Source organism: Anolis sagrei, chromosome 2 (genome assembly GCF_037176765.1).
Source record: "Anolis sagrei isolate rAnoSag1 chromosome 2, rAnoSag1.mat, whole genome shotgun sequence".
Lineage (NCBI taxonomy): Eukaryota > Metazoa > Chordata > Lepidosauria > Squamata > Dactyloidae > Anolis > Anolis sagrei.
Window position 1 is genome coordinate 105,444,568 of NC_090022.1, and position 22,225 is coordinate 105,466,792.

The 22,225-nt window shown below is 39.0% G+C and overlaps 1 protein-coding gene across 1 annotated transcript in view; it reads left to right on the forward strand.

Annotated features, from left to right (window-relative positions):
• The window catches only part of SLIT3 (slit guidance ligand 3), a 541,141-nt gene that overhangs the window by 497,935 nt on the left and 20,981 nt on the right, over positions 1–22,225 (forward strand). Inside the window, exons 29-32 of the mRNA XM_060765012.2 lie at positions 586–679; positions 5,825–5,962; positions 16,282–16,522; positions 18,826–18,956. Of these exons, the coding sequence (XP_060620995.2) occupies positions 586–679; positions 5,825–5,962; positions 16,282–16,522; positions 18,826–18,956 (604 nt within the window). The remainder of the gene's footprint in view (positions 1–585; positions 680–5,824; positions 5,963–16,281; positions 16,523–18,825; positions 18,957–22,225) is intronic.

The following is a 22,225-nucleotide window of genomic DNA, read 5'->3' on the forward strand; positions in this document are numbered from 1 at the left end:
TGTTTCAAAATGCTATTGCCAGGCTGTTGAATGGAACAGGTCACAGGGATCATGGGACTCCCCTGTTGCAACACCTCCATTAGGTACCAATCTGTTTCAGTGCAAAATTCAAAGTTGTCTTGGGTCCTGACTATTTGAAAGATCTTATCTTCATATGTGTGTGTGTGTGTGTGTGTGTGTGTGTGTGTGTTCCTTAAGATCTGCAGGGGTGTCCCAGCATCTTTGCAGGTATGGCTGGTGAGGACTTGAGAATGGGCCTTCTCTGTAGCTACTCTGAGACTCTGGAGTTCCTTTCCATGGAAGATCCAGTTGATCCCCGGCTCTCTTTCTACCAGCTGGTGAAGTTATTTTTATTTAAGGAGACATTTGGTGGCCACAGGTAGAGTGTGTAAAAGGGAGATTGTTAAATTGTTTCAGAATTCTGGGCTCCTTTTCTTTGTATCGTATGCCACAATCTTCAACCTTCTCTTTAATATCTACGTCTTAAGCAATTCTTTATTTCTGCACCTTGTATTGGAAAGTGTTTAAGAAACGTTAACAGCTTCACACAGCAGTTTCAGACATACAATTTGATTCTTTCTCCAGGGGAGCTTTGTGAAGAGGTGATCAACCAGTGTGTCCCTGAGCTCAATCCTTGCAAACATGACTCCAAATGTGTATCTCTTGACAAAACATACAGGTAAGTAAATTCATATTAATATTTCCATGTTGGACTATATGAATCCACAGATAGCAGTAATGTTATCTAAGAATATTAAAAGAGCCTGCTGGATCACATCAAAGGCTTATTTTTGATGAACATTTTGCTCATGCAACAAAGCAAATGAAACTACATGCTACCTCTCATGTTCACATCAACTGATATATAGAAGCATACTGCAACACATAATTATTTCATCCTATAAAGAGAGCAGTGTTGCTATTATTTGAACTTTAGATGCACTTCTGTGATGCTTCATATGTGGGTCAAAAATGAAAATAATATATTTCCATTCAGTTCTTTCTTCCCTGACTCTGTAGTTCCAGTTTGGCTCCTGGCCTCTCATGCTCGTCATCTCTTAGCTCTGCAGTGTTGTACATTAGTCATCTAACCCTCTCTTTCGCTAAGACCGAGATAGGGATCACATAGCCCTCAAGACATAATCTGTAAACTTTCATAGTGAGCATACACGGTGCAAGATACCACTTACAATCTCTCTGACAATATACTAATATTTAAATACTTGTCTTGGAAAACATTTAGGGTCCTCTTCTACTATTATGGTTGAAGTTTAATAGTCATATAGCTTCCTGCATCAGAAGAATTCTTTTAATCTGAGCTAGGGCTCTCGTTTTTCCTCCATATATTGAGTAACACAAAATAATGCAATGCATAAATGTTAAACAAAGGAAATAGTAGCAGGAACTGACACTCTCTGATTCCTGACTGTCCATAACTCAACCCAGTAATGAATAATCATGCCTGGAAAAAGCTGCCTGATGGAAAGGAAAAAAGTGATTAACTTTTCTCTACTAGCTAGAGCTCTTTCCAGTGTGCCTCCTCTATTTTTGACCATCCCCATGCTATAGCTGGTTTTCCTGCTTGCATTGTTGCTGGATTTTGTTTTCTTGTCAGAGGTGTAGAAGAGGGAAGAACTGCAACATGAAAATAAAAAATGGAACTAATGGTGATCTTGAATGGAATTTAAATTAATGCAGATCTTTAAAATGGTTTTTAACATGAATAGATAAAATACCATGTTGATGTCCTCTATAACTGCGAAGTGGTAGGAATATATTCTAGGATTAAAATATTATCCTATCATTGTTTTATTATGGATGGCTTGAGCTTGTCCTTATGGTCCTTCTTCTCAAAAGCAACTTTAGAAACTCAGGCAGAACAGTAAAGAAAAATTGAGAAGACACGAGTAAGTGAAATAATAACGTGCAACGTGTCGCTCATGACACCAAGTTTTGTATTCCACTCTACCATTTGGGAGGGAAGACTGGAACTATAGTCTCCATTTAAAAAGAAGGAAAAAAGATATTTATTTAAACACTACCTTTTCAATTCAGCAATGTAGTGCTGACAGCAGCTAAGCAGCCCTGCAAAGCACGTTATCGCCACCACAGAAATGAAGGAAATCTGGTAATTTTTACTGTAATTATTAGTGGTGCCTTTTGGCAAGGAATGCTCAAACACATAGGTGACATGCAATAAAATTAGGAAGTACCAGCAAATGGGGAACAAATTGTAGGCAAGAATTTGAAGTATTCCTCTACATTAACATACTGTATTCTGTGGTACCTGTATGAGATCATTTTTGTTCCTTTTGGCCTCAGTGTCTGTGATTATTTAGTGGAGGCAGATTTTAACCCAGTCACTCTCCTCTAAATTATGGAATCTATTTTCATTGTATTGTCAAAGGCTTTCATGGCTGGAATCACTGGGTTGTTGTAGATTTTTCAGGCTGTATGGCCATGTTCTAGAAGCATTCTCTCCTGACGTTTCACCTGCATCTATGGCAGGCACCCTCAGAGGTTGTGAGGTCTGTTGGAAACTAGGAAAATTGGATTTATATATCTGTAGAATGTCAACAAAGGATTCCCCCAGGCAGTAACAACCCATACCTAAAAACGGTCAGGTCATCAAATGCTAATCAAGGTGGCCAATCAAAACATTCACATTTAGCTCCAACAGACAAGAGTTCTTTCTCCCACCCTGGACTTTCCATAGATATATGAATCCAATTTTCCTAGTTTCCAGCAGACCTCACAACCTCTGAGGATGCTTGCCATAGATGCAGGCAAAACGTCAGGCGAGAATGCTTCTAGAACATGGCCATATAGTCCAAAAAACCTACAACAATCTATTTTTATTGTTTTTATTTTAAAATGTTCTGCACTTCTCTTCATGAAAGCATCCAGTGCAGTTCATAGAATTTTCCTAATTCAATATCTGTCTTCAGAAAATAAACCTGTTGTTCCGATTGCCCAGTTTTTAAGCAGGAAAGCAGGGTTATAAATAAGTTTTATTATTCTGAATCATGGAATTACTATCTGACAGAATAAAGCACTGATTTAATGTGGCCTTTCTAAGAAAAGTGGTAGTTCTATCATTACGGCAATAGCCAATACACATCATAAAAGTGATCCATGGCAGCTTTGAAAAAGGACCTGTACACCGTTTCTTATTACATCACTTTATATTAGGGCAACAGGGATCAATAAAGCAACAGGATTAAATGCTGCTATTTCCTCCCACAGTATCTTATGATATATATCATTTGCTTGCCAGTGTGCCTGAAGTATTGCTGAGCTCCTTCCCTATGCCTTTGGAAAACTTTGAAAAAGAACAACCCCTGAGCTTAATCAGACACCATCCTTAACTTTTTTGTTCCAGCCTCATTCCTTAGAGAGGTGTGATGTCACATGACACAAAGTGTTCTGCATAGCAATTCTGACTCTGTATCTATATTCAGTTTTCCGGATTTTATCCTGGGGAGGGCAAGCTGCATTGAAGTTCAGGTGTCTGGGTCAACACTGAAGTGGGGCAGGAAAACCAGTGATGGATGGAGATGATGAAAGACTGGATGGTTGAGTAGCAGTCCCCAGAGTTGTTAGATTTAGTATCAAGCCTATGTGGCAAATGTGAGCAAAGGCATCAGAGGAATTCAGAAAGAGGTGTTAGTTTCGTCATTGTATGTCCCAGTTCATTGTGACAAACAGTGTACACTTCTGAAGAAGCTGAAGAGGAATGCGATGCTATTGAAACCTACAGCCAACATATTGATTTATTGATTTACCACACTTATATCTCACCCTTCTCACCCTGAGGGGGACTCAGAGCAGCCTTACAAAGCCAACAATTTGATGCCACACATATGCATATCAGTAAATAAACAAGGCATTAAAATCCAAAACAATTTAAAATGTCAACACTAAAACAGCAATTAAAATCACGCAATCCAAGTCATATTCCAATTGAGTGATGTAATTAAGTGATGTTTTCTCCCACTTTTCCAAACATTGATTGATTGATTATTTAAATTTATACACAACTTTTCAACTTCAACCTTCCATGAAGATTTACAAAGCTTCTAAAGTTAATAAAAGCGTTAAAACCATTATTATCCAGTATTTTCATCCAACTGTTTAGAACAGTAAGAAATAAAGACTTTGTGTGTTTTACTTGGGATTGTAAGCAAAAGCACCTAAGACAGATAGTAATAAAAAAGCTGATGGTGTTATGGTTTTGGGGTTTCAAAATAGATCAACACAATGCTCTTATCTATGACTAGGTAAAGGTTGTCCCCTGACATTAAGTTCAGTCATGTCTGACTCTGGGGTGTGGTGCTCATCTCCATTTCTAAGCCGAAGAACCAGCGTTGTCCTTAGACACCTCCAAGGTCATGTGGCCATGACTACTCAAATATAAATTGGCAAAGGTCAAGGCAGAGTGGACAGGGACCATAGGAGAAAGTCTGGTGCCTCCTCTGCCTTATCTTCACATTGAGTTCTTGTGCTTTCAGACTTATACCTGAACATGGTTGAACTGGCTTAGGAGTCCTTGTACTCTACTTCTCCTATCATGCCCAGGCAACATAAAACAAAATATTTATGTAATTTATGTTTTGTTTTCCCTCTCTCCCTTCCATATCTGCCTTTTTCTCATGACTTGTGAACATACCTTCTGTGGCCATTATACGTAGGCTCTGATTACGATGACCAGAATATCTCTACTACATATTATCTCATGCTTCTGATCCACCTCTCTCCCCACAATTTTTTTCTGAGAAAGGAAGGAGCAGTCTAGAGATGTTAAAGGGCTACCATTAGAATTAGAATTAAATAAGCTGCTGACATGTACAGTCCAGAGGTATCTGAAAGTATATCTCCAAAATCTCTAACATGTTCTAAACTATGTAAGTAATAGATGTTCCTCTTTTGTTCTGCTTTGAATGATATGCTTGTTATTTTCCAGCTGTAGACGAACATCCAGCTGGGAGGTTTGAAATGTAGTTTATAGGCTGAAATACATTCAAGCCAGTCCAAAACGTAGTGTCTAGGATCTTGAGAGACTGCCCAGTTTTTCAGTGAGAGCTGCTCCCCCTTGCCTGAGACACTAGATGCCAAATTTCAGCCAAGAGCACATTTTTTATGGTTGAGTAATAAACCTCAGAAAACAGGGTTTTTAATGGAAATGCTGAAAGAACTTTAATACAACCAGCTTAACAACTGCAGCATAAAATGTAATAGCCTATGGTTGCTGTTATTTGGGTTCTTCCAATCCATTTTCTATATTATACAGGTTGTTATCTAAATGCAATAGAAAGTGTAATTCCACTTCTTATGAAATTTTATCTTTATATGAAAAAATGAGAAACAAATAATCTTATTGTTTCCATTATTGTCTGACAAAAAGACATATAAAAGATAAAATTATTCAATTACCACAGATAAGATATATTTGCAATACCCTTTTGCTGGGGAGCGGCGCTGTCAGCCCTAGCTTCTGCCAACCTAGCAGTTCGAAAACATGCAAATGTGAGTAGATCAATAGGTACCGCTCTGGCGGGAAGGTAACGGCGCTCCATGCAGTCATGCCGGCCACATGACCTTGGAGGTGTCAACGGAAAACGCTGGCTCTTCGGCTTAGAAATGGAGATGAGCACCACACCCCAGAGTCAGACATGACTGGACTTAATGTCAGGGGACTACCTTTACCTTTACCTTTTTTTGCTTTGGCATATCTATTGCTTTTGTCCTTATGTCATGAATGGCCTTTTTTCTATATAATTGGACACTGGTTTGTACAAAGAGGTTAATGATGCTCTCTTTACAGATGTGAATGCTCGCCTGGCTACAGTGGAAAACACTGTGAAACTGCAGGTGACTGCGTAGGAATGAAATGTCAGCATGGGGGTTTCTGTATCGATATCCCAGGTGTTGGAGCTGCTTGCCGTTGTCTTCCAGGATTCAGGTAATAAAAGTGGAATGTTTTGCTTTGGACAAGTTATGATCTCTGAAACTGGAATGTGCTACTTCAGACTCATTGAGCTGAAGATGGATAATATTGGAAGGATGGAGGGTTTGAATTTGCATTCATTATGATAAAAACAGTTAAGATGCATACCGACATATCTACAAACAGATGATTTCTTCCTACCCATTTTCTTTTTGGCCTTTATTTATTTATTTACAGTTTTTTTCATTCTGTCCTTCTCACCCAGGGCGGATCACAGAACATGCATATGTGGCAAATATTCAGTGCTGTTTTGTATACAACTAGGCAGACAATTATACATAGATAAGAGGTATATATATCGGCATTCACGATCTTTCAGCATCTTGGAAGGTGTTTTGCTCAGTTCCAGCCACAGAGCGGGGGGGGGGGGAGGGGGGATACTGTTGCTCCATCTCCCTGCTGAAGAGCTAGTTCGTAACTTCAATTGAGTTGATTGAATCACCGGCATTCCTTCTGGGTGCCTCAAAATACCTCCCCCACTTTATTATAAGCAATACCTATTTATCTAATCATATTTTTGCTTTCAAACCACTAGGTAGGTGGAAGCCGGGCTAAAGTCCAGGAGCTCTCCCTGTCCCAGCTTCGAACTGGCAGCCTTTAGTTTAACATGGTGTGCTAAAGCATCACTTTTCCAAATGTCAGACATATTTGTATTGAATCTCATGCTGGCCCAGTTCAGAGACAATGGAAAATAGAGCTAGAAGTATTTAGTTAAAAATAATTAGCAATTACAATTAATTCATTTTACCAATATCTGGGACATAATGAAGATACATGGTTGGATGGCCATCTGTCAGGGGTGATTTGAATGCAATATTCCTGCTTCTTGGCCGGGGGTTGGACTGGATGGCCCATGAGGTCTCTTCCAACTCTTTGATTCTATGATTCATTACAGTTATTCTGTAACTGGTTTAATAATTTTAGAACAATCAGCCAACCACATTATTTTAAATGTTACTGTAATGATAACTAATTACTGTACCTATGTGGACTGTAGCAAAGTGCTTTTAAAAAGTGACTATGTCCACTGCTATTTTTAGTACCCATAGTCTGTTCATTTAAGCCATGGTCTATCTCTAATTTCCTTTTCAGACATTCAGTTAATCTCTCTCCATCCATCCCTTCCTCAGTACCTTGCAAATTTGTTTTTAACCTATCCCATGGATACATCTTATGCCACTTTTAAAAACTTTAGGAAGCACTTCAACAGCTGGAGGCAGGGTCACAGTTGTCACGGGCTACTGAACAGTGCTGTGCATTGATCTTTGGGTTGCAAATAGGAAATTTGAATTTCCCTCGTTTTCAGCCTGATAGAAAACTGTATGGCTGCTCACAGTGTGGTGAGTGTATTTTCAAAGCCATCTCATCACTCACATATGTCTGGATGTTATTTTTAGACCAGCAAATATACTTTCAAGACATGTCTACCACACTGCAAAACTTATATTTGTCTTCACTGAAAAAGGGCATTAATAACAAATGTAAGGCAATGGCAGACAGAGAGGCTGATTGGGAAAATCCAAGCTCCGTGTTCTGTTCTGGAACTTCTGCCTGCCTCCCTCAATACTGAGGTTCTGATTGTCATAATAGATCTCTGCTTTTGGTGTACAAGATCTCTGTGGCTTTGCCTGCCAATTTGAAGTCTAATTCTGACAGCTGCCAATGGAGCCACTCTCCTGAAACTCTTACTGTATGTCAGAGATAAGGGCACTTCGCCAAATGGATTCATTAATCACTGCCTGGGGAGTGAGATATTGCTTCCTTCCAGACAAATTTCTCTGCGTGTTTGAGTGCATTGCAGGCTCAGTGAGACAGCAATACTAACCTCTCTCCTAAAAAGCAACTCTGATAAAATAAATATGTGGAGGCATTTGTGAACTCTTTTCATGAGCATTGAACCCACACCAATTTGCTGTTTCCCTATTTACTTTCTTTAGTCCCTAGCACATACTTCTGGTCTGTTGTTCTGCTTTTAGCTTTCTAGAGAATAGGTATTGATCTTTAAAGCAATATAAGGCCATGGATTCAAAAGCCCACTGCTTACAAAAGATAAGATAAGCAACTGAATTTCTTTGCCCACCCTGACCATTCTGTCTTTTCTTATATATTTTCCTTACTGCTTGCAGAGAAAAGGACTAATGGATATATTTATCTAAGTTTGTACATCACCTGTATCCCTAAAAGTGTCTATTTGTGGGTGGCACTTTCTTTTGCCCTGGAAATGTACATTGCTTAAAAGTTATTTTCCAAAAGCAAAGAGAGGCTTTTAGGAACTAAAGACACATACAGGGACAATACATATACAAGACAAATAGTACGAAGAGACTTTGGTTTGCTGAGTGTTTGTTTTCCAAATATATATGCTAACAGTGTAAATCTTTGCTTATTTTTTTCATAAACATGAACAACTTTGGAAGAAAGACTTTGTGGGATTTTAAGAGAGTGTGTGCCTTTGGCAACTTGTTTTTGCAAAGGTTTCTAAAGACTGTTTTATATAGAAAGGGTTTTTGTACAAAAAATGTTCTGTGCACACCCTTTTTTGCTGAGGTTTTTTTTTTGTCTCTTTTTTCCTTTAGCACAGGAATGAGAAATTTCACAGACATTAGCAGGTTTTTCTACCTTTTGGAAATGAGGTTCTTCTGTGTGTCAAGTCACACTTTCTTTTCGAGGTTGATAAAACTGAAAGCATTCCTCACATGTCTAGTACATTCTGCCATTGAGTTAAACATCAAGGCAATCAGAATCAAAATTATCCCTAGCTATCCAACAATTGACAATGGAGAGAGGAAATGTGAGATCAGGAACAAATGCAACAAATTGGCCTAGTTCTTATTTAATCTATAGAATAGATGTAGAACAGACACAATTAAAAACTGCAAAATATTGTTATGAAAATAGATTAAGGACACATGCTCATATACAAATGTTTTAGAGGGGGCACTTTGGTTCAAATAGTCAGTTATAATGCTTACAGGTGACCTTTGACAAGTCACCATCTTTTAGGTTACCTTAGTGTATAATATTGTAAATTTGAGGAAAACAGGGATAATCCTCATGCTTGAGAAAATGATGAGATACGTATTATAAGTTGTAAGTGAGTCAAAACGCTTAGGAAGAATCATATTGTCTTCCATTTTGACTCTAAAAGAGCAAAAATGACTAAATTGTTTTGTGATACTTTTATATTCTTTAAGCACTGCAGTTTCACATAGAAATTGAAATTCTGCTTGAAAAACCACTTCTACTTAATATGCTTCACATAGTAGTGGCCCTCTGTATTTTCATGCCAAGTTGCTCTACTGAGGATTTGATGTTTTAATTTAATTTTTAGTTAAGAGAGCAGTTGCAAACACGGACTACCACAGAGAAGAGTTCTGTGATGTGTGTGCTTGTAAAATCAATTCTAGTTCATTTACAAAAGTGTATAGTAGTTCATGCCTTGGGCATTAACTGTGTAGCTATTTGAAAGTCTAAGTGCTAGTGAAAGCTAAGAGATCCAGCGTGGTGAATTACTTGTTGTGACCTATGAGAATCGGAAGTGAAGACAATTGTAATGAACTGAAGCTAAGAGATCCAGTGTGGTGCATTGTTTTGGGTGTTGTACTATGACTTTGGAGACCAGGGTTTTGATTCTCCGCTCTGCCATAGTGAACCCAGAAAATCCCATAATAAATGTGCCTTAGAGCTCCCATAAGTAGAAAGGAGTTTAAAGACACAAAACAAATATGTAAATTTGGCTAATAATAAAGGAAGCAAAAGTTCTGGACAGTTCAGTAAGCTTGTGGAAAATATACCCATCTACTTGAAAGGCAGGGGGCAGACAGAAAAAAAATCTAAGACATCTTTTCAAGATACAGCATTTAAGTTGGGATCACACTTTATTTTCCAGAAGAGTCATTAGCCATTGTCTTTTTTAGTGATGACTGAGGTTACCAAAGTAATTATTATGTAGAAGAGAGAATTTCTGCAGGTTGCTTGCTAGTTGATAGTCTGACGAACAGCACTAGCTGAAATTCAGTTTTTTACACAACCATTAAAGGACTCATCTCCAGTTTCCAGTCTGGGAAACCAATGATGACGTGTGACAATTGTTTTTAGAACACTTTGGTTTAGACCCAACTAGGAAAGATGTTGGTGGAACTTCAATTCTGAAAAAGTCAAACAGTTAGTGCCTATAAGTGCCCATAATTTAGGAGTGGAGTACCATGATGCTGTCAAAATCATTTATCCTGTCCTTAGGGAGTTGGGAGAAGCAAACATCAAGTACTATTGAACCACTGGTGGAACTATGATGCAACCTAAGCTCAAAAAATAATTGCATTTAGTCTGTATAAGCCCCCTTCCTAAAGCTAAAGGGTGACTCAAGTCTCTCAGAGCCATCCAAATTTTTTTTTTTAAGGAAAGCACACCAAGAGCAAAGAGATGCTTTTTCTTTCTCCCAAGTGCCCAAATGTGCACATACACCCCACCCACCTATCCCACACTTTCCGAACTCCCAGTCCAACTAAATAAAAAGAATCAAGAAAATAAAGGAAAATCAAAAAGATTGAATTCTAGAGAGAGACCAAGCCAAAAAATAAAGGTGAGAGTGAGTGGCAAGGCAATCAGACTGAATCACCTCTCTAGAGCCAGGACGCAACTGAGATCAATGGAGGCACTAACCCTATTAAATAGATACAGCTTGTGTAAGACACATCATGCTGTTCTTCTCTTCACAGGGAAACCCCATGCGAGCACGTAGTAGCCTCTTAGTGTGCTGCGTGATGCCGAATAGGAAAGGAGGAGCTATGACCAGCTGCCGCATGGCCTATTTCAGCCACAAAAAAACATGGTAGCTGAACCCTTAGCATTATGGCCTGCCGAACAAGACAGATTGGACAAAGGGAACTGACCAAACTGAATCCGTGCACAAGCCTAGTAAACTTATGATACTATATTAAATTATATGCTCTCCCTCACTTCCAAATATTGACTTTTGTGCTATTTCATTTCATTTATTTTTTATTGGTATGAACTCCCATTAGAATTCATGATCCCTCAGCAAGTAGTCTTTCTAGTTAAACCTTCCCTGTAGCAATTCACCTGTTTTTCTGATAGATGTTACTCTGGAGAGGAAACATGTATTACAACGCCTGAGCTTTGTATAATGCATGCTGCTTTATTTCTTTGTTATCTGGCTATTTCAAAAGTTCTCCTGCTGTGATATTGTGCAGCAAGGAATCTCAGCAGCAATCATTTAAGTAAACAGGCAACATAGCAAACTGTAGCATCTAAGCCTGCAGCCAGGGGCATTTCATTCAAGTTGAAACCAGATGTCCGAGTCTGATTCCTCTTGTTGGATTTACAGAAGGTGTTCCTGAGAACTATTTGTGACATAAGACAACTGACCAGCTGCATCAGTGAAGCCACCATTCAGATGACTTGAGGGTGTATGCCTTCACATTGGTATGATGTTGCTGGAACTCTTCAGAAACATGAGGGCCCTTGCTTATGTTGCAGAGCATTTTCTTTGAGTTGCCATGTCCTACACATACTTCTCTGGGAGTACCTGATGTTGATATAAGCCAAACTTGTTGTCAAGTTGATCTACTAAAGATTGGTGGTTGAAAGCATTTATTAGTATGCACATTTGTACGCTGGGTTTTTGTTTTAAAATGAAGCATGCATACAACATTATACTAAAACATATTTCCAAGGCCTAACGATTCTCCTTACACATTCCTAGATTACTGCCAGAGGAAGCACAAACCTTGCTGGCCACTAAAACTAAACATGAGGGAAGGAACCTTCTTGCTTTCTGGTTATCTATTATGTTAGTGGCCACTGCCAAATCTTTCACTGATGGCTTGTAGATCAGGAATCAGGTTCTCAGTTCTCTATCCATGAAATGCAGGAGCCCGACCTTTTGAACAGGCTGATTAGACCTTTCTTTTTAGGCAGGCTTTTTATGGCTAGTGTTTATCAGTTGTTGCCATGTTGGCACTTGATGGCATTTTTCTTCCCTAGCTGTATGTAGTATAATTATTACTGTCACATCCATGTCATTGTTTCCTCCATGAGAAATCCAACATAATTGGATTGAAAAAAGAGGCACAAAGAAAGAAAATAAAATTCACTAAATAAACATAGCACAGAAAGAAACAAGAACTGGCTGACCCATATTTTGGATTTTCATTAACATCACTTAAAGTAGTCAGCCTTCCTGAAAATATAAAGTAAACTTATTGTGGGAGTGTGAGACTCACCTAAGGTCACCAAGTGGATTTCTATGACTGAGTGGAGAATCAAATCCTTATCTCCAGAGTTGTAGTTCAATGCCCAGATCATGCTGGCTCTCAGACTACACACCCTAAGATTATCTAGGATGCAGCCATGGCAGGTAAAGAGGAATCATACATTATGTTGATGAGTATGACAGGGATTTGCCCACAGCTTCTGTCCACTATACTGCACTGCCGTTTTGAATTCAATAAATGGCCTATACATAAAATGACTTTTATGTGCAAGTAAATACAGCAAATGAAATTGTGATAATTGTCAGAGGACAGTAGGTAGGACACAATGAGACTGCAATAAGAAGCAACATTCAACCCACTCATAATGGCTGGAAGATTCTGGGAGCTATAGTTCAAAACATTTCCCCATGCTCTATGTTATGCACATTTGTTGTCTACCTTGATCAAAACTAAGGTTACTAGACTACACAGAATAATAGAGTAGCTTTTTGTGTAGGAACCTTCCGTGGACCTTCCCTTCCTTCATCTAGAAGATTTTGTGAATAAGATTTTGACAACAACAACAATAACACTTTATTTGTATTCCGTCCTATCTCCCCAAGGGGACTCAGGACAGATTCCAGCATATACATACACAAGGCAAACATTCAGTGCCTTGAGAAAATTACACACATATGCACAGATAAAGGTAAAGGCTTCCCCGTCATCTCTGGCTCTGAGGGTTGTGCTCACCTCCATTTCTAATCCTAAGGGCCTGCATTGTCCATAGACACCTCCTTGGTCATGAGGCCAACGTGACAGCATGGAGCGCCATTACCACAAGGAGGTAGTAAGAAGATAGTCTGTATAAAATTGCAATAAAGAACAAGCTACTTAAAATTCTCTATAAATTATAAATGAAAGGAGCTCCCTCTCACCTCACACAAACACTATTCTCAATACTTTTTCTCATTTTTGCTCTACTATGTCCCTTTGAGGCAAATCTATAAGTCTGGTTTGTGATCTAAAGGGTTGCCTTATTTTGACCCATATCACATTAGTGGTTAGGTATGGTGCATAGTCTTAGTTTAGTCCTAGACAACCAGCAGTGAGTCTTATTTATGTAATGGTGATAAGTGATTCACTAAGAGTAAGCACCAGTGAATAAACAGAGACTTACATCTTAACAAACCTGTTACAGTAATTTATAATCTACCTTGAATTACCATATTTTACAGCATTATGTGATTTATAAGAAGCAAATTTCTGTATATACTAATATATAAGTCAACAATCTTTGACAAAAAAAATCCATAACCTGTATCAAGTTATCTGTGGGTCAAAGCTGGAAATGTGTTGTGCTCCCAGCCATTTTGGATGTTTGGGACTTTCTGTATAAGTCTTGTGAGGTTTAGCAGTCTCTCTGCAAGGCCTACTATAGGAAGCTCCTATTAAAATAGCCGCCACCACACTGCTGGAGTGTAAAAATGTATTAACTGTTGTTACTGTTAAAAATAAATAAATAGCTATGTTACATCTTCTGTATGCTGCAGCGAAACTTTCATCTCATTAGTTAGTCACAAGAGGTAGTGGATCCCAGTAGTCAGAAAATGTTAAACTTGTTTTCTGATGGAAATGGGTTGGTTGCCTAATTTGGAGATACTCTGGTGAAGCAGGGGATACTATAAATACATGCATGGTTTTCACTGTCAAAGAAAAGAAAAAAAAATGGAAGAAATGTCAGAAACTCCTTCCATCTCAGATTAGCCTCATTGCCTGCTTAATGTGCCAGGCTAACATTTTTGAAAAGTAGGTGAGCTTAATCGTCATGCAGTTTCAATGTACTGTTTACTATGTAAAGAATCAAGCAGCTTCTTGTTGAAAGGTCACCGTAGCTCTTCACCCATTAGCCCCCTTGTGACAGTATGCTTTTCAGTGGCATGTCTGTTATAGGCATAGTCCAAGGATTGCCTGGAAAAAATCATTTCAACATTAATGCTTGGAAGTTCACCAGGAACATACAAAATAATAACGTTTATGCCAAAGTCTATTCTAATCACTCAGTTGTGTTGTTATGGATTCTTCCTATCCCACAGAATGTGTGATTCTCATACATGTTTTTCCATTTTATTTGGTAACAAATTATGAGCACACACTTTTAATAAACATATATATTTATACTAGTAGTAGTGGCAGAAGATTGTCCAAAGTTACATTTACGTATTTATTTATTTACAACATTTATATGCCACCCTTCTCACCCCAAAGAGGCTCAGAAGGGGACATTGTACACAGTAAGACTTCAAAACCAGTTTCTTAGATGAAAAGAACATTTACCATATATTCTGGCGTATAAGACTACTTTTTAACCCAAGAAAATCTCAAAAGTCAGGGTCGTCTTCTATGCAGGGTCATCTCATACGCAGGAGTAGTCTTATACCCAGGAGTCGCCTTATACACTGGAGTAGACTTATGCATGGGGGTCGTCTTATATGCGGGAGTAGTCTTATACGCCAGGAGTCATCTTATAGAGCAGGTGCTGAAACTGAAACTTCCAATCCAAATTAGAGAATCTGTGGTTGCTGCATATTGCGGGGGGGGGGGGGGGACCTCAAAAATGGCAGTGGCCGCGTCCCTGCCATATGCAGTGACTATGAAAGCATTAAAGGTGACGCTGTACAAGTATGGTAGAAGAGAATCCATTAATCAGGATTCGTAGACTTAATGCGGTCCCGATGGTGAGATGAAGGGGCGCCTCACCGGGAATGTGTAAGTGAAGGGTGGAGCAAGCTGCAGGCGTTTGGGGCGCTTGGGGTATGGCAAAAAAGAGATAGAGTGCCTCTGGGCCCAGAAAAACACAACTCTTTACTTGTCTGGTCCGTCCTTGCATCCTATTACCATACCTTCTCCTCTGCCTCTGAGATATCGCTCCTGGAGACTGCAGTGAAGTGGTGCAGGCGCGCATGTGCGAGATCTGAGAGGCAGAGAAGGTGGTACAGTAATAGGAAAATTACCATATAGAAATCAAATCTGATGCTTTTAATTTTTTTATTTGGTGTGTGTTGGAAGAGGGGTAGTTTTATACGGCGAGTATATCCCAAACTCTATATTTTAACTGGAAAAGTTGGGGGTTGTCTTATACACCCAGTCGTTTTATATGCCAGAATATACGGTATTTTGTTGATTTAAATCACATGTGTCAAACATAAGGCTTGCAGGCCGATTCCAGGCTACCTGTGAGGCTTTAAATGCCTGGGCAGTTTAGCTGCATTTACACATACAGTCTTACAATTACAAATGGCCCTTTGAAGACAACCATAACACTGATGTGGGCCTCAGTGAAAATGAGTTTGCCAATCAGCGATTTAAATATTAATGGAAGTGGAATCAGATTGCAGTGTGAGAAGGCTCTGGCCTCCACCTCCCCCCCCCCCCCCCCCCCATGCTATATATGATTGGAAGAATTATCTGGTCTGTGCTATTAGAGCATTTCTCCATGTTCCAATTTTAATTCTGCTACCTTTGGGGTCATGATTCTATTAAATCAGTGATGTCAGAGCAGACTAACAAATAAAACATGGTTCAAGTGTGTTTTTATTCTTTTTGATTAAAATGTCAAATGAATATGTACCCTAATTGAATATTTTACAATCAGATAATTCAAGTATATACTTTGATTGAAATCTGTGACTTTAAGGGATGGCTTTTCAGTCTGAAATCTGGCCAAACACATATCCATGGTTTTCTAGTCATGAGAACTCAGGGATTATAACACTGATAAATATGTCATGTTCCATGGTCATGCAATTTTAGGTGAGCATGGCTCACCATTTTTCCTGGGATGAACCTCTGTATATGAAGCTGCGCAAGGGATGTATTTTCCCCATATGAATAGATTCATGGGCTTTTGCTTTGCATTTGGCTTAGTAACTGTCACCCTCTATATGTACCTTGAAGCAGCTGGGGTTGACAGCAGTTAGTTTTGAACCTTGTATCATTAAAATGGTTATGTAATGCTTGTCAGTTCCAAATAACATTTTGTGTTTCCTGTCTTTAAAGTGGAATCTTCTGTGAAAATCCTCTACCAATGGTTCTGCTCCAGACCAGCCCTTGTGACTACTATGAGTGCCAGAATGGAGCACAATGCATCGTGGTACACCAGGAACCAGTCTGTCGTTGCTTGGCTGGCTTTGCTGGCCAGAAGTGCGAGAAACTCATTACTGTCAATTTTGTTGGGAAGGATTCCTATGTAGAACTGCCTCCAGCCAAAATCCGCTCTCAAGCAAACATCTCTCTTCAAGTAAGCCATGATTACAAGACTCCAGTCAATACCATTCTAGTGCAAATATCTGCAGCCTTCTAACCCATTTGATCTGCTAGAAGTTATTGCAAGATGCCAGACCAAGGCCAGAGATGACACTTGCATTCTCTACCAAGATACCTATACAAGCAGTCTGCTTGTGGCAACCACCTCCAAAAGAAGCATCTGATCTCTTTAGTTGCTGATATTTACACATCTTTCAGTGGGAGACATCCAAGACTCTTCCCCTCACACAATTCTTTGGAACAAAAAAGACAGAAACAATTTGAGTCTGCCTTTTCTTTTGTAACCCTTCTTACCCTCTTGTTTTCTGTAGTTTAAGCTCCACGTAGAAGCAAAATGTTTTATTTGAGCTATGAGCTCAGCAATTGTCAGTTGCAAAGACCACGTTTGAGATTCATTTCAAAAACAAGTTCATGACAAAAGTAAATTCTGGATGTTAACATGAAAGCCAGACTTGTTTACTACATGGGTTTCACACAGATGGTGTTCTTAAAGCTTATTTTGCAGTTAAAATGTTGCCTCTCCATCTGGTAGTTAATTGCTACTCAAGTAAAAATGAATTTTAAGTAAGCATCTCTTTAAAAAGGGTTAAAGTATAGTTCTTAATAAAAGAACTTATACATAAATAGATATAATTTTCAAATGTTGTTATCATGTGCCTTCAAGTTGTTGTTGAATTATGGCCACTCCAAGGTGAATCTAACACAGGGTTTTCAGAAATAGTATGATAGCTGGGACCCTATGCTACAGTGGCTGTGCAACGCACGTCTGAATTAGGGGAACGAGCATGAGCACACTGAGTGAGAGCCGCAGCTGCAATGGAGTCATTTCAATGGAAGGAAGGATAAAAAGCAGGGGGAAAATACAACGAATGGAAGGAAGGATAAAAGGGAGGGGGGAAATACGACCAATCTTTTGGCACAGATAGCTTATTTCTATCCCATTTAAGGTCTTTGTAAGCCGCTGTTTATCATTTAACATTAAATAAACACGTGCTTCAGTCTTCTGTCACACATGAGTTAAATTACTTCACTGCTGTCCTCTCTCAGCTGCGTCGCTCACTTGTTCCACTCACTTGCGCACCTGTTCCCTTCATTAATTCAGACCCACATTGTGCAACTAGCTTAGGATCCTAGCTATCATACTATTGCCCGGTTTTCTTGGCAGGTTAGGTTCAAAGAGGCTTTACCTTTCTTTCCCTGTGCCTTTTTAGAGGCTGAGAACATGTGACTTGCAACAAATAGGTTTTAATGACTGAGTGAGGTTTCAAACTCTGGACTCCAGAATCCTGGTCCAGCATTCAAGCCAGTACACCAGGCTGGACCATGTACAAATAGATGTATTTCATTTGGATTATAATTTTTTACTATGATTATTGAACTTTTTTTAAATTGCCATTTGTTATGCACTTTTTGAAATCATTCTCTTCACATAGTGGCTGCAGATATAATAGGATCCAATATAGTGTTGGCCCTTTAAAGGGGGAGGTGTGAAGTTTCAGGGGTTGTAAATATGAAGCTTTAGGGATGGTAACTCTAATGCAAATTCTTAAAAATATATGTTAGCCATTCAGTTTACTGAGAAATTCTTCTTCTTCTTTGATCCCAATGGTAGCTCTGAACAAAATTTCCTGTCTATCAGAGGTGATTTCAATTATCATGAAACATTTTTCCAATACAATAATAGGTATATTTTTGCCAGCATTTGGAAATATTACTTTGGGAGACTACGTCTCCCAGAATTGCCTGTCAGAATGGCTTTTAATCAAGAAGGTTGGCTGTACCTCATACAACGAGCAGACTCCAGATTTCCAGGTCAGCTCTTCAAGCAACATAGTGGCTCTGAGGGACATTTCAAGCTCCCTGTATTTCCAAGCCTTCTTCTTTGAAACTGACACAAAATATGTATACAATGACCAGTGATTCCCCATTTAGATTTTCCCCCTGTTATTGAAAACTGTATACACCCAGTTTAGTGATAAATAAGCATCCATACTGGCCAACTTTCATGTATAAAATATAGATATTAACTCTGATCCAGTTCCTAATGGTCATTGCACACAAAGATGATGCCTATTGGATGGTAGACAGGTGTCATGTATAAAACAGGTGTGCTTGTACAAATGAGTCATTTTCCTCACTGAAGAGCTGAGTGCCGCGATATTGCTTCATTATCCACTTTTTAAAAACTACACATGAAATAATAGTCTTGTTGTATGGGTATGTACACTTGTTCTGTTTTCCTGTCATCATTCATCTTCCTCACTTTGACACCCACAGGTTGCAACAGATAAAGACAACGGCATCTTATTATACAAAGGGGACAATGATCCTTTGGCTTTAGAGTTGTACCAAGGTCATGTGCGACTTATCTATGACACTCTGAATTCTCCACCCACCACTGTATACAGGTGAGTCTCCCAATGAAAGGAACATAAAGTGAAGCTTTTTTAAAAACGACTTTGTCTCTGTTTATTTAGCTATTGCTAAATAACGCTGACCATGTGATTAGTTATATTGATTGTGTTATATACCGACTATCTTAACTGTGATAATTGTTTTTAACTGCTGTTTTGTACATATGTGTATTTTATGCAGGCATCAAATTGTGCCTTTTTGAAAGCCGCCCTGAGTCCCCCCTCGGGGGTTGAGAAGGGCGGGGTAGAAGTACCCTAAATAAATAAATAAATAAATATAGGTGATCAATTAATATGTGTTCAGATATTTTTATTTTTAATGTTTACTAAGATACGAAGACATAGGGTAGAAAAGAAGAGATTTTTTTCTTACTATTTATTTTGCAACCCTCAATATTTTTGGAAGGTCTTTATTTGATTATTTAACCAAAGTAATAATAATACAATGTATTTATATTCCACTTTATCCCTCCAGAGGGACTCAGAGTGGATTACCGTTTTACATATATAAAGCAAACATTCAATGCCTTTGTACATAATCAACAGCAACATACAATACACAGACAGAGGTAATGCCTTTCCCTTCCATCTCCTGCATCTGGAGGCGATGCTCAACACCAGCCATGGGGAGGTGCACTTGGTCCATTTTTCCATGGCAAAGAGCCTGTTATCTATAAACTTCTCTGATCGTGTTGTCGACATATCTGCATGGGGCAACCTTTTACCTCCCCAACGAGGCGGTACCTATTGATCTACTAATATTACATGCTTTCAAACTGCTAGGTAAGCAGAAGCTAGGGCTAATTGGATAATGTGATTTTAAAAAATTGGTTTTAAGGTTTGGCATGTTTTTAATTATTGTTTTATGTTTGTTTTACTTTGTTGTTTAGATGGCATCGAATTTCTGCCTATTTATGTGAGACGCCTTGAGTCCCCTACAGGGTTGAGAAAGGCGGGGTACAAATATGATAAATAAATAAATAATAGGGCTGGGAGCTCACCCCAACTCGTGGCTTCAAACTGCTGACCCTCCAGTCAGCAGATTTTCTGCTACTAGCGGTTTTACCCGCTGCACTTCTGCGGCCCCTAAGTCTATTCTGTCTTTAGTCCCAAATGTGTGTGTGGATCCACCACCATTGCCACAGCATGTCTCAGATTAACTCCAAAGTTCTTGAAATTATTGTTGGTTCAAAGGGCATTTCAAATTGGTCAAATAGGTATTGTCTAGAAGTCCAATGCACAGTATAACAGAAAGCTGGTTGTCCTTTGGGACCAAAAGGAAACTTAAATCATAGAATACCTTTTTACCATTTTTGCCTGATGAAAACAATCTGATATCTATCTACTTATCTATCTATCTATCTATCTATCTATCTTTCTATCTATCTATCTATGTAGAGAGAGCGAGCAATGTATTTTGTGCCTTTTTCATTGGCCTAATGTAGAAACTACCACAATATGAACTTTGAATTTGTCTTTTGGTCAACACAGGGGATTCTGCATGTATGTGCCTTTCTTTCCTTGATAATTTTTTGGGGTGGGGAAAAAAAGGAAAAGGCATGATTAATTGAAGACAAGGAGAACACAGGAGGACTGCAAAGTAAAACTTTTGTGAATGAAGCAGGGCCATTGCACAATAAAAGGTTCATCTTGAACCATACAAAGATGAAAACACTCTGAAAGTGAACAGGGGCCCTCTACAAAGTGAAAGGACATTTTACTAGCTTCTGCATCTCTTTCTAGTTGTGGTTGTTCTTGATACTTCAGAGGTACCAAAGATAGTATCTTTGTTCTAAAAGGGATCCTATCATCCTGCACAGTTAACTTAAAAGGGCCATTTTTATGCATGGAGAAACAGGAAACTGTTTCCAGAGTCTCAGTTCTTCATGTGAAATTTTTTAATGCTCCAGAAACTAAGCAGGATAGGTAATTAGCTCAGTTTGGAGCTGCCGTCTGTTCTTCTTAGGGGGCTGCAGCGTATGCAACAGCGTGGAAGCAAACCCGATTGACTGCTCTCTATGTTGGCAGTGCATTGACTAATTAGGCAGCGCATTGGCTTCAGCCAGCTCTTTACTGGAACAGAAAGGGCAATCATTAGGTCTCAGCTAGCCTGTCTATCCTTCATAAGGGTTTTTGTTGGTTACTTTCACCAGTGATTATAGTCTGGTGATATAGCCATGAAAACAGACTCTTCATTTTGCAGCTAATCCTAATTGATTCCATGTTATGGCAAAGGCAGAGTTGTTATAGTACTTTTAGGCCACTAATTAGAACATAGGGGAGGGCTCATTAGTTGCAGACAACACACGAGGTGACAGAGCAGAGCGGGCTACTGCTCCCTGTTGTTGACAGCAGAATGCAATAGTGACAAAGAGTGGTTTCTGATATCACAGCATTTTATGGATCCTCTCCTTCCTGGCAAAGTTACCCATGGAGCTGAGCATCCGTGTTCTCATTATTGCTGTGCCCTTCATACTGATCAAGGAGGAGGTCTCCATTCAGAATGACACCTCATTACCATAAGATTAATGGGCTGCTCACTGGCACTGTTTTGCACTGCGTTATCATTTGAGATGGTAAAAGCTGCAGCTTAATGTGATGCCCTTTCCGAAATGTCACTCTAATCTTTTATTAGTTTAAGGAGTATAGCCGAATGGGGATTACCATCAACCTCGATAGGAAAAGATTGGGTCAAGGCAGAAAAACTGCAACAAAAAGATGGTGAAGGGAGGCATCCAAGTACATGAAACATTTCCTCCTTAATGAGTATGTTTCAGAATGGGAAAATTCAAATTCCTTTCTGCCTGCATTCTGTAAATGGCCACAATCCTAATTTTAAAAAGTGCTGTGCTGTGCATTGTGATTCAGGTACTGGGACACAAAGAAATTGGGAATAGATCCAGGTGCAGCTGATTTATTCCAGAAATTAGAGGAATACAAAAGAAATTCAGATTCTATGTAGTGACAGCTAGGCTTCCTTAAAGGAAGGTGATATGAAGTTCACCAGTAGCAGCAAAGGGAGACTGGCATGACAGGAGTTCAACTACCCAGTGTGTTGCCCATCAGGGTTTAGGCTCACTGCTATTCAGCAATACCTTCCATACCACAGTATCAGGTAAAATGATAATGCATAGCCAGAAAGCTGGAAATCAACACACAAAACAGGTCTCTAAAAAATGGACCAAGTTATATAATATATTTGATAAATGATATGCAATATGCAATCAAATAATTAATCATTTAAAAAGAGGATCAACAAACCA